The sequence below is a fragment of the Phaethon aethereus genome (assembly GCF_964289735.1).
Source record: "Phaethon aethereus genome assembly, chromosome: 16".
NCBI lineage: Eukaryota > Metazoa > Chordata > Aves > Phaethontiformes > Phaethontidae > Phaethon > Phaethon aethereus.
Genome location: NC_138592.1, coordinates 2,069,795 through 2,083,178, shown reverse-complemented (window position 1 = coordinate 2,083,178; position 13,384 = coordinate 2,069,795). Strand labels below are relative to the sequence as shown.

Below are 13,384 nucleotides of genomic sequence, written 5' to 3'. Positions count from 1 at the left end.
GTACAATAAAGCTTTTGCTTTCAGGTTTTTGTTGCTCTTCTTACAACAAACTCCACTGAGCATTGAACAGAATGCCTGAACACATTCACTGCAAGGGCCACAGAATTACCCAAAAGCTTAGTAAACACACATTTATTGAGTACTTCATTATGTAAGATCATTGCAGCATAGTCATTATAACAAAATCCTTATTAAAAAAAATGACAGTCACTGGTATATTTTTCTGAGGACATAAATCTACTTAAAAACCCAACCAAGAACTACAAAGGGAGGGTGGCTGTTCCTCAGCCAGCCGCTAACAAATGCTCTCCTGCTTCCCAAGAGCACTGCAAGGAAAAGCCGGCAGCTGGCTCCCAGCTTCATTCAGAGCCGCACTGGGGACCCTGCCGGCCCGTGCGACGGCCGATGGGCTCAGAAGACTCAAGGTTACTCACTGACCGACGCTGTTCGTGTAGCCACGAACACATCAGCCCACCAGACTCATTTTTTCAAGGGCACGGATGCAGCTTGCCAGCAGCGCGGTTCCCGGGCAGTTCTTCTTAGCATGCTTGGGGGTTGTATGAGATTTCCTGGTGAGTGCTTGGGGATAAACATCCATTGCAAAGTGCTTAAAGTGCCCAGATGTCCTCCTTCCCCGACATTATTCAGGGGAAGCACTAATTGCAAAGTTTTCCCTGGTATCCCTCCAGATTCTCAGTCAAATACTAATCAGCATGAAAATCGTCCCAGCTTGAGCAGTTTACAAGGGATCTGGGTCCTATACATGGGACACTAGAATTGCATCTATATTTTAAGCCCAACCATAAGGGAAACACTCTAGATAGAAATATAACATTGGATTCTTTTATACAGCATATATAAAGAACATGACAGCATTAAAATATTGGCAAATCAATACATTAAAAATACAGAATCTCAGAGACCGGAGCACAAGAGATATATTCACATGAAATCTGTACAATCCAGACGACGCTGCCGGTTCCCGCATTGACCTCCCGTCTCCAAAAGAAGGTCTTCGTTTTGCTTCCCCATCAGCACCACTGGCCACCACTGCCCAGATTGCCCTGTGCTGTTGTGCTAAAGGGAGAACACAAGTCCGCCGTCCCTGCCAGCACAGAGGGCACTCGGGGGCCAAACTCTTCAGGAATGTTTTCCTTATCAAAGGGAATGAGAGGGCATTGCCTGTTACAGAAAGCTCTGGCCTGCTGGGAGAGGAAAATCAATCTATGGTTGGCAGAAGGGGTGGCACCTCGGCAGCATTTCCCAACTTCTCTCAGCATTGTGGATCTCATTTCATTAAAAAAAAAATAAATAACCAAACCACCTTTTGTATGGTTTGTGCACCGCTTCTCTCGTGTGGAGCAGGTGGGACTCTTAGGCCACCCCTCCTACCAGAAATGTCCATGTCTTCTGGAGGAGCTGCTGTTCTGAATTCTCAAAATGGCTTTCCCCTATACATAAATACATGTGTATATTTAGGCCACTTCGTTCCTTCCTCCTCTGACTGAGGAAGATCCCCAAGGCGTGCTTGGCAAGATGCAACCCTACAATAATAGCCGTACCTATGGCACTATAGAGACGTGGATGTACAGGCACATTCTTGTCCATTATTACAATAGAAATACAGGATTCAAGAAAAAAAGCAATAGCAGCATGTAAACAAGGACTTGTGTTCGTTTCATCCATCTTTTCTTCCTCCTCTTCTGAGCTACATTCATCAGTTTTGACAGTCCCTTCTCACCACCCTGCTCCCCTCTCGAGGGTTTTAGTGCGGACCCCGTCCGCAGGAGCCGACGTTGTCCTCCCCAGGCTGCCGGCCACGGGCAGGTTGAATTTCCCTTTCCGCCAGCGCTCTCCCTCCTCTCCCTCCCCGCATCCTTCTCTTCTTGATGACTCATCCTGGAGACGATCTTGGGATTTTGTCTGACAGCTGCTGCCCACTTTGGCTTCAGCAAAGTCTAATTTCAGAGCGATGCCACTGGAATAAAACCCGCACCCGAGCGCCTGGTGAGCCACAGGAGCTGTTAGTGTCTTAAACAACTCAGGGAGCAAAAAAGAAATGAAGGAGTTCACATTTTGTCTGTCTCCCAGCAGAAAAAGTGTAAGTCCCAGGATCAATGCCCTTTTTAAACCCTTAATTCCTGAATTCTCCATAATGTTGCAAACCACCAGGGTTTCTCAGGAATCAAAGAGCTGATTTCAAACACGTTCCTTAGTGCAGGGTGCACTGGAATTAGAAATGCATCAAACGGGCTCACTTTTTCTGCGTGCTCTTGCAGTATCCAGTTTTCCCAACCCCCAAAATTGTTTCCTCGGTTTCTCACCTCTCAGTTTTGAGGTCCTGCTAAAGAGCCGTTATCTGAGTTAGCTCTGACGTGGGGGTGGTCGGACTCTGCTGGGCGACAGCCACCATGGGAATTTCCATGCCTAGTCAGGCTGGATTGTTAGTCCCCTCCGAGTTCTTGCAGGCATAGGCCACATCCTTGGCGATGCTGCACATCCTGTTGGACATCTGGAGCTCGGTCCTGAAGGCGGTGGGGAAGCAGAACTTCTTGAAGCACGCCTTGAAGTTCTCATCTAAGAAGGCATAGAGCACGGGGTTCAAGCTGCTGTTGGCATACCCCAGCGCGGTGCAGAAGCAGGAGATGGCCAGCTCAAGCTCGCTTTCTGCCTTGGCACCCAAGCACTGGACCAGCACGAAAATCTGGATAGGAGTCCAGCAAATTATGAAGACTGCCACCACCACCAGGACCATTCGGGTGATGCGCCTGAGGTTTCGATCCTTCTCCTTGGAGCCTGAGAGGACACGGACGTTCTTGAGTCGTCTGATCATGAGACTGTAGCAAACGGTGATAATCAACACAGGGATCATAAAGGAGAAGAGAAAGACACAGATGCCAAACACTGGATCCCAGTAATCCACAGGTGAAGGGAGTTTAATTAGACAATCAATTTCTGCAAGTCAAAAAATAAAGAGAGGAAAGATCAGCAAACCCATACCAAGAACAAAAGCATCTACACATTCCATTTAGTTTAGGCATGTTTAATACTGGAAAAGCAGTAGCAGTGATGCAGAGAGGCAAGGGCCAAGAGAAAAGAGTTAAAATGGCTTTTACAGCAGGCAGCTCAACACACTGATGAAACTGGTACCCCTCTCCAATGGCTCCCCAAGCCCACGGGCTCTCCTGGCCACCAACACCTCCCACTCCATGGATGCGTTCTTACTGACCATTGTTTTCATTCTCTGCAGATCCCATCACCATCGCTGGGATGCCAAAGACAGAAGCCAGCGCCCAGATGCAGACGTTCACCACTTTGGCCTTGTGGGGGGTGCGGATGTCTAGTGCTTTGATAGGGTGACAGATAGCAATGTAGCGGTCCACGCTCATCATCGTTAGGGTGAAGGTGCTTGTGAACATGTTGTAGTAGTCTATAGAGATAGCAATCTTGCAGAGGACATTGCCAAAGGGCCAGAAGCCCAGGAATGTGTCTGTACCCTGGAAGGGTAAGGTCATCAGGCACAAGGTATCAGCCAGAGCAAGGTTAAAGATGTAAATGTTGGTTGCTGTCTTCATCTTGGTGAATCTGAAATGTAGGAATGAGCAATGGTTAGAGCTCCATCCGACCATGACGGGCAAGGAAATGAAGTCTACTGAAGACATTCTGTCACATTAGGAGGGAGATGCTGTGTTTTTCTTACGTGACAAAAGAGATTGAACACCACCCCTTCCTTTCTACCTCTCCTGTGCTTATTAAAACAGAGCTCAACCCATCTCCTACAACACCACAAATGGTGCCTTCGCAACCAGTTTCATGGGCAGAGGCTTATTCCCTTAGACCACAAGTGAGGACCATGAAAGGCCTGAGACTGTCAACTCAGACAGTGCTTTTTGAAAAACGACTTCAGCAAGACTAATCTAGGATTTCATCACATATAGCTTCATTATTATAAATATCGGTGAGAGCTTTACCTGGTAACCTGATTTGAAAGGCATCATATGGTCTGGGGGTAAGTTGATTAGTCATTTTGTACGGGTTCATAGCCAAAGACTATGGCCAATGTGAGCTATTAAATCACAATGGGCAAGATGGCCAGCCCTGGCCAGTGGCAGCTAAAAACTGGTGAGGAATGAGACTTGTATCAGGAATCAAAATATCACAATGGATCTTTCTAAAGAGGTAGTTTGGGGATAAAGTCATGAGTCAACTCTATTTCAAAGGGGTTGTGTCATTTCTAGATTACTTTTATCGCATGAACTGACTGCCCCAAAACAAGATTCACCTGCTGTAATGGCAATCATCTCCTTTTTCCACATGGGAAATGATGCAAAGAAATATGCGATTGCCTGCCCAAAGATACACGCAGAGTCTGCACAAACGGAAGCTCAACTGTGACTGACTCTAACATTTCAGTTCCAGGATATTCCTCTCACGGGCAGAATAAGAGCTCAAATAGGTATAATTTTAAAACTACAGCTCATCTATCATTTACTATACTAACAGCCTTTGCAGAAATGTTGCCAGAAATGGCAGACAATGATGTGTGTTATTAACGAAGGGCAAGTTCATTTGAGGGTAACGCTTAAACCCATAAACTACTGCGCTATTTGCAGTTTGATGTGTGTTGGAGTATTATGGGATCTGATTTGACCTAAAAAGCTCTTTTTGTCAAATTGATTCAGAACAGCAAACTCACAACTGCAATCCTCAGCGCTGTATCCTCCCCTGACGATCTGAGCTTCAGCTCCTGATAGATTATTTGAATGCTCAGAGGAACATTATCGCTGCCACGCTCTGAACTCTGTTGAGACACATGGTGGCATAGCCAAGTTTGCAAGAATAACAGCCAGGGAATCCATAATCCCGAATATAAAGTTGTTGGGTTTGGGGGTATTTACCCCTCTCAGAGCTCTAAGCTGTGCTTGTATTAGAAGTCAGATGTTTGAAAGTGCCAGCTACCAGACTGTGGCTTCAGAAAGCAAGAATCAACAATCCTACGTTTGACCTTGAAAGACACGGGAAGCTTTTGGAGCTGGTGAACATTGATGTAAACACTTGAGGTCCCCACATAAGCCTGAGTCAGGCTCCTCCCAGCCCAGAAATCACAGGTTATTTAAAAGCCAGCCCAGATCAGATAAACTTATATAACCAAAAGCAGCAGAGGAAAAATACTGGTGTCTTTCCTATTGTGAAAGGATGAACTTAGCAAAACACTTTGCAAATCCAACACAACCAGGCAGCTGCCAGGGGTTTAATGCTTTGGGACTTCCAGAGCAAAATTACACAGAAACAAACAGATTCCAGTCCCGTGAACCCCAGGGTAGCACCACCTTGAGGTGGGTGAGTTTTGCGTTTTTTGTTTGAATTCTTGCAGTTGGCATAAATGCACGCAGGGAGCATGAGATGGGTCTGTGAACAGATTCAGACACTTTCCCCTCTAGGTCGGGGGGCGGGGGGTGGGTGGTAATTAAAATTAAGAAATGAAATCACTGTTCTTTATCAGCCCACACAAAAATACATATTGTGAGCTTAGGCTTCAGGAAATTATTCAGTCACCTAAGACTGTGTTAGCAAAGATCCCCTAGGAGCTGTAGTCTCTCCCTGTGTCCTGCAGACCTGGTTGGGCTCATCCAAGCTTCCCAAAGGTCAAGCTTGTTCCAGTCCACCCTTCCAGGAAGACTGGACTTGAAGGCAATTCATCAACATGCTTCTAACCCTGACTTCTTTTACCGATGTTATAACTTCAGGGAATAAAAATCGCATTTTTGAACAATGATGGGCAACTTCACCACTGTGAAACAGAAAAAAATTACAAAGATTTTCCTTCTGAGCAGTGGGAGAAACAAGCAGTGATCCACCCACCTCTACCACTAAGGCTGGAGGCATCCAGCATCCACCGGGACCAACGCCGGCTCCCTGCTCTCCCCGTCCCCAGCAGAGCGAGAAGTTTGGGGCACCTCAGCCAACCCTGAGCTTGGGGCATGCAGACTGCCAGCCTCGCCAAGACACTTCTCAGCAAGAGCTCAGCGTCCAGGCGCAATCGCTCAGCCTGACCCTGCAAAATCCGCTCTCCCCCCGCACGGATCCCTCTCTGCTGCCCCTTTCCTCACCCCCTCCTCGAGGCGAGGGCAGAGCCGCCGTCCCTCCGACACAGGGACATGCTGGGGTGGCTGGCCCCCCACTTACCTCCTTCAAGCCACCTTCGAGTGGATTTTAAGGCTGATTTTGTGCTCTTGAAAGGTGGGGAAATTAATTTACACCTAATTAATTACTTCTAGCTCCACTTTCTCTGCACGCCGAGAGCCAACAGCCATTATCCCAACCAACCCAAATGTTCCCAAACATTTCCAGAATGTTCAGTACAAACAAAAATCAATTAATCACTTCTCTGTGGATTAACCTCTTTTTCCTTTCCTCCAGGAACTGAGAGTGTTCTCTTTCTTAATCTGCACAAAAAAGACAAATTACACTCTCGGGCTTTAGGAGGCACCTAAGGTACGCCCCACGGCACAGCTCTGGTGCGGATAAGCCTGTGGCCTCCGCGGAGGACATTAGCTCCCCGCTGAGCCACTTTCTTGCACTCGGTCACGGAGGCAATTTCCTAATGGAGCATCTCCCACAGGGCAGTTCTCCATCCGGCTCCACCTTTGTCACAAAAGTAATCGCTTTGCTCTGCTCTCCCGGCTGCTGAAGCCTAAGGGGAAAAACATCTGGGTACCAGCTCAGCACTCGGCTTCCCCGTCCTTTTTGCTAAGTGGACCTCAAGCAGCATTACCCGGAACCAAGCGGTGCTTCAGCGAGGGGAACCCGCAGGCTGGGAGAGGAGGAGATGGGTAGGACACAGCCCTTCCACAGGCGGGCTCTGAGGTCCTGTTTTTCACAAGGACAGCTTCTGTCCCCGGCTGAGCCCCAGGGCGAGCTGCGGACCCGTTGCTTTAGCATCACTCCCTGCATCCCACCCGGCCACCGTGAGGCCACACGGCAGCGAGCGGCTCCGGACGCCCCGGGGCCAAGGACCAGCCGGCTGCAACAAACCTACAACCCGAAACGGGGCTGCAGACCCCCTGGGCAGAAGGACCAGAGCAAAGCCTTCAGCCCTGGGGAGCAGTGAGCGTTATCACCAGGAGCTCTCTGCCTCCTGGAGCCTCCCGATTTCGATACTGGTAGCTCCAGTGAACCGGGATGCAGACGGTGCTCCTCACCTCGAGCAGCTCCCTCCGTTGCCACCCCACGCCCTGGCATCAGTGACAGCCTTTGCCACCCTCCCCAGACACACACAGCGAGGCAAAACAGAGCAGAAAAAGCTCGGGGAGGATTTTTGCTGAGCTGCTCCCGCGCTCTGACAGGGGAAATCAGCACCGGTTCACCGACACCTCAGCTCCCAACCCGCTCTTGGCCCACAGGTTGCATGAAGCTGATATTTCATCTGGCACGTACCATCGTGACCCGTGTCCTCCCAGCCACATGCTCACACCATGCTCTCTGTGTCCCTGCCGCTCTGATCACCTTTTCAGAGCCCCCCCATCCTGAAAGTACCCAATTCAAGGCAGCTTATTTTTAATGGTTCAAGAGGCCACAGGGAAAAAAAAAGAAAAAAACGCAGAGAATTAAAGAAGGGCAAGTTTAAATCAATTTGGACTATGAAGCCAGACATTACAGCAAAAGCAGCCAGCAATGCCGGCATATAAAAGCCAATTAATTACCTGTCAGCATTGCCTGACGAGCAGGGGTTAAGCAGTCTGTCGCCAGCGAGGGCGAGCAGCAGTGCTTTGGGACAGATGATTTTCTTGCCCTTTGGGTCTCGCTGCCGTGCCTGGGTGACACTGGTGCCCTCCCTCCTCAGGGTGCTCTCTCGGGGGCCAGCGCAGATGGGGACACGGCATGGCCCCGATCGCTGCCTTGCTGAGGGCGGGGGCCGGGTGGCTGCTGCCGCAAAAGCCCCTGCCGCTTGCCCGGGGCTGGCGGGGATGCTCACGCAACCCCCGAGCGGGCGCAAGGCCACCGGGAGCGCTGCTTTGGTCTAAGGAGGGCGTTTGCCAGCGTCCGTTCTGCAGCGAGACGCGCTCATCCCTCTTCATGCGCCAGACCTGCCTCTGCTGAACCACTCGTGTCCTCAACGCGGCTGGGCATCACTGAGTCCCTGGAAAGCACTGGGAGCCGAGCCCCACATTAAACACCACGGAACTACTGCTGCACATGGGCAATTCCCTTCCACTCATCCCACCAAAGCCCGGGGAAACCAAGAGCCCTCCAGCACACATTGGAGTCACAGGAGCCGCGTTAGCCATGTGGCTGAGCCCCCACTTCAGACCCCCATGAGCCCGGGTGAGCTCTTTGCAGCGGGTCCCCCTCCTGCTCACCTTGCCGTCCTCCCCCGGCTCCAGTCGCTCTGCACAGCACAGAACTCTTGGTGTGGGCTTCTCTTCTCCACAAACTACAACAATCATCCTCTTTTTTTTTTTTTCCTCCAGGAAAAATTCAGAGAGGCAGATCTGGAGAGAGCTGAGGTCTCGGATGGCCCCACTGGTGTCCGTTGGGCCCACGCCACGTTAAACACTCCCTGAATTTCAGCTCCGAGACACAGCTGGTGGAGACTCTTCCCTTAGAAAGCTTTCTATTAAGGAATCAGCATCTCTGCAATGTCATAATTAACTCCATTTTCCCTGTCTCATCACAGCCAGCTGCCCGCACCCTCTTCTCAGGGACTGATGCAGTTTTCAAGCAGAAGAACAGTTGGTGCAGCCATCCCCCGGCAGCCCCGTGCAGGCACCTCCCCATCACATCCCTCCTCCTAAAGCTTCACCTGGAAGCAACAAATGGAAGTGTAGGGGCCCAACAGCCCTAATCTGCCTAAACAGCTGCTTAAAATGCTCTGAAACACTGTTCCTCAACAGGGAGAGCCGAGCACCCCAGTACTTCGCAGGGTGCCCAACAGAAAGGTGCCCTAGGAACGAGGCATCGCTCCCACAGGGGCTGATCCAGGCAAGCAGAGCCAACACCGAGGAAGGGAGCCCTCCAGACCGCCGCTGCTGAGCACCACGATAGAGCAGGGGACAACAGAGAATTTCCTGGGCCAGAAGCTGCATGTTGTCCCTGGTCCCTCCCTGGCACACCCCGTCCAGCAACGCTTTGGTTGCTCTCATGTATGGGTCGGCGTCACCTCCAGCCCTATGCCCATGGGTCATCCAACCCCGTGGCCATTGCAAGAACGATGCATTCCCCTTCTCTTTTCTTCCTAAAAACAAAGCTCTCAGGCATCCAGCCTTGCCAAATTCAGTTAATAGCCGAGAGGGACCTTGGCAGCCTGCTTTCCCCCACTATCACCCCAAACCCTCTCCACCTCGTGCTCAACTCCTTGTTTCGCGCTCAGTAAGAAGCGGTACAGGAAATATATGCAGAAGAGACAAACAGCAGAAGGAGGCGGTGGGGGGGAAGGCATTATCTCCGCTGGCAAGGAGCTCCGCGATGAGCCAGCAGAACAAAGCCGCAGATGAGGCAGGTTTCCACAATAGGCCCTTTACTGTCCAGGAAAGCGGGTTCCCGACGAGAGCCCTTCTCCGTCTTACCCAATTAGCGCTGCTCAGCATTAGAAGGGGATTGACAGTCACATGATGACTGTCTATAAATGAAGCATTCTAAACATTAAATCACTCCAGATATAACAGAGGTGTAGGCTGAGTTCTACAACAGAGGGGAAAACCCAGAGGAGGCTTTGAATTTGTATTTTTGTGTGAAATACCGGGAGATTTAAAACTTTTCCCCTCTGTGCTGCAAAAGCTCATTCAAGAGGAACGAAAAGCAAGCCTTCCTGATGCCTCCAATTTCCTCGAGTGCTGATATTAGAGTCTTTGTATTTCCCAAATCCCTCAAAAACAGGAAACAATTACTGTCTACGTCACCGCACCATTCTTTTTCTGGAAGATAATACACCCGTTTCTTGTAAGTTATGTAGCATGTTGAAGTCCGGTTATCCCTGGTGAAATATAAGCATGGAAAGAAAAGAAATGAGCTTCTGTAGGGTGCAGCATACCTACAGATGCAAGGGGTGCAGCACAGAGGGTTTGCCAGTCTTTTTTTCCATTAACAGAAGAGATTACGAGTCCCAAAACCGCATGTTGACTTACCAGTAACCCACTTCCATCCTACTGAAAAAAAGATGCTATTTAAGGCATGACGCCAAGAAGCAGCAATGCTCCAGTCTGGGGAGAAAAACCCTGCGCTTCAGAAGTCATCAGCATCCTCCTTGCATGGCCACTAATGTGGCAACTCTGCATGAATCTACATACATGACCAGGGTCAAAAAATGGAGATATTGAGTCCAGTTTATCACCGCACCTGCTGCTGACCTCAACAGACAGGGCAAGGAGAGAAAAATCCAGAATAACCAGACGATGCAGTTACTCACCGAGCCCAGAAGGGTCATTCCCCTGGGTGCAAGTTAGTGTTAGTCTCAGCCAGTACTGGGCTCCCAGGAGATGGGGAGAACTGGGGGAAACAGCACCTTCTGCTACACGTGCTCTAGCTCAGTCAGAACTTCCCCAGCACACACTATTCAAGGGGTGCCTCCAGGCTCCCACAGAAGTTTTTTGGGGAAAAACAGAGGTGAATCCCCAAGAAGGGCTACCCAAATAATTAAAACTTCTGTTGGCTTTTTTGTACATATAGGGGTTTCTGGATAAAGGGGAAGGGGAAGAAATGGAAAAGGCCCAAGGGAGATGGGGGGAAGCCTGTCTTCAATTTTCAACTTTTTAAACCAGTAAAACCAGAAGACACAAAACAAAAGAATTTCCAGGGGAAATTCCAGTGCTAAGTCCTACTTTCTTTTCTTGGGAATTCTTTCCATTTAACCAACTGGAGGGTACCAAAGCCAAAAAGGAGCCAAACAGAAGCCACCCTTTTAAAAAGCATGGCCCTGCATAGCCACGGCACAGGTCCGCCCTGACCAGGACGCTGGTTTGGGACAGTCATATTCTTGGTGATACGCCGGTCACAGCCCTGGGCACGTCTTGACATCCCACGAGACCTTTGCAGACAGGGAGGAGACTTCTGCCAAGGCTTCTCCTTCCTACGCACGTCTAAGGTTCACGCGTGGGGCCGGGACCCCCTTCCCCGGCACGCACACAGGCTGCCGTTCCCAGGGAGCCGCACCGCCGTGGGACGGGGACTTCTCCCTCCCAGAGCCTCGCTACTCACCACGCTTCCACGCGCCCACAAACACCGTGCCTACCCGAACGATTGCTACTACACCGCACGGAAGCACGAGCTCTCCCAGCAGGGCAGTGCTGCACTGCAGCCTCCTCGCTCCATCCCCGGACTCCCCCGGGCTCAGGTGATCCCTTCTCCCCACCATAAACTCCTCAGCGGGAAGAGCACGGGCAGGTAGCCGGATGAGCAGGCCTGTCGCTTTGCCCTTGTAGCAGAGTTTTAGCTGCCGTTCACCAGCCTGTGATACCGAAGACTTCATTCTGCAGCATCTCCCCCAGCCGAGTTGTGTGTATTCGGGGGGGAAGACGCTTCCCAAGCAGCAGGGCTCCTGGCAGGAGCGAGACTTAATCTCATCAGTGTCTGAATACCTGCTAAATATTTTTGTCCTCTGTTGGAGGAGAAAACAAATTGATTCTGTCTCTTCTGTGCTGGCAGCATCCACCTGCACCAGGATTCTGCTCCGAGACATGTATAAAATGGAAGCTCAGTCCTAACACACAGGGTACAGAGATCAGGAGGGGGCTGCTGGTGTTTGACACAGAATTGCAGCCCTAATGGTTGCACAAACTTATTTTGTACTTACAGGGGGGAACAGGGTTTCCGATTCCAGGAAATAGGGTGGTTAGAACTACCGTAGAACCAGACAGGGACATTTAAAATGCCAGGAACGTGCAGGGAGGCTGGACAGTGCTGCTGGAGTGGTGCAGGCTCCATGCTCTGTCCCTCTGCAAAGATCCTCCTGCTCTCCCCACTTCAGCGTGAGGAGCCAGAGAAATTGCCCTCATCTCTGCAGCATCCTGCCACATTTATGTCTATAGCTTCCAAACATTTGGAAGAGCTACATTCATTATTTTTTCCCTTGCAGAAGTAAGACTGAGCCTCCCAGCAGGCTCTTTCCCTTGAACTAGAATCAGCTTTGGAAAACACCAGCTCCCAGATGGAGCAGCACCTGCAGCCACAGCTGGGGTGCCGGACACAGCACAGGAGGGAGAGGTCCCGGCACACCCTGGCAGCGGGATGCTCCCAGCACATTGCCCTCCCCAGGGACACCCAGCTCCCTGCCTGGCTGTTTGCAAAAAAATTTAAAAAAAAAAAAAAAAGCGCCCCATTTTTTGAGCAGATCTGATCGCTCTCTTCCATTCTCTGGGTTAAACTTTAGGAGGCACCAGAGGGCAGCTGAAAGCTGGTGGGAACCTTCATCACATCCTAGGAAGGGAAAAAAACAAATAAAACCAAAACAATAAAACGAATTCCACATCATCACCTCCAAAGCACGTCGCAATTACCAGGGAAGCACCTGCCTGCTTCACCCGAAGCAGGAATTCGGTGGGGGGGAAGGTCTGCCCTGCTCACAGCCCTCCCCGGAGCCTCCCTGGCATGCCTCCTGCATGTCCTACCTGACGATCACATACATGACGGAGCAGTTGCCCACCAGCCCCACAATGCACACAATGGAGTAGACAACCACAATGGTGATCTTGATGCCCAGCGGCAGGAAGCTGTCCCCCGTGCCGTTGTTGAACCAGTTACTGGGGAGAAAGCTCAGGTTCAGCATGGAGGAGTCATTCAGCAGCTTTCTCAGGTCAGGGTCTTCCAAAATATGGGCAGGAAAGAGCGGGTCCATCCTGAAGCACCAGCCTGCGCCAAGGACCTGGAGCACCAAAGAGACAGTTTTAAGATCTGCTGATCAAATGGGTAGTGCGGGACCGTAGCAAAGCATGTGCATGAGAAACGCTGGGGGAGAAGGATGATTTATGACTGGGGAGAGCACAGCCCCCCTCAAATCTCCCCAGGAGCGTTTTAACGGGGTGGAACCCGAGAGCTTGGTGCATCCTGAGCACACGGGGAGCTCACGCATATCTCCACACCGCCGGCGCAGGGGACATGCGGGCTGCACGACGCCATCCCTCCCGAGCCTTGATGCCCCCACCTGCCTCTCCCAGCCCCGCCGGCTCGGTGAGTCCCCACAGGCGGCTTTGTGCCCCCAAATCCCCCCCGCCGTGCCCCCCCCAGAGCCGCCGCAGCCTCTCACCGGGGCTGGGGGGTCGGACCCCCCCACACACCCCCCGGCCCCGATCCAACCCCACGGCAGCCTGGGGAAAAGGGCAGGAAAAGCCTAAAGTTGAAAATAAGCCCTCGCGGGCGACTTACCTGCCTGCGGGCTTCCCCCCTCGCGCGG

General features: G+C 51.1%; 1 protein-coding gene across 1 annotated transcript; it reads right to left on the bottom strand.

Moving 5' to 3' along the window:
• Positions 1 to 2,431: 2,431 nt before the first annotated feature.
• OPRL1 (opioid related nociceptin receptor 1) lies at positions 2,432 to 12,829 on the bottom strand (the record flags this gene model as incomplete). The annotated part of the gene is made up of 3 exons (XM_082007329.1): positions 2,432 to 2,955; positions 3,230 to 3,585; positions 12,603 to 12,829. The coding sequence occupies 3 exons, from the start codon at positions 12,827 to 12,829 to the stop codon at positions 2,432 to 2,434; spliced, it is 1,107 nt and encodes a 368-aa protein (XP_081863455.1).
• Positions 12,830 to 13,384: the final 555 nt, after the last annotated feature.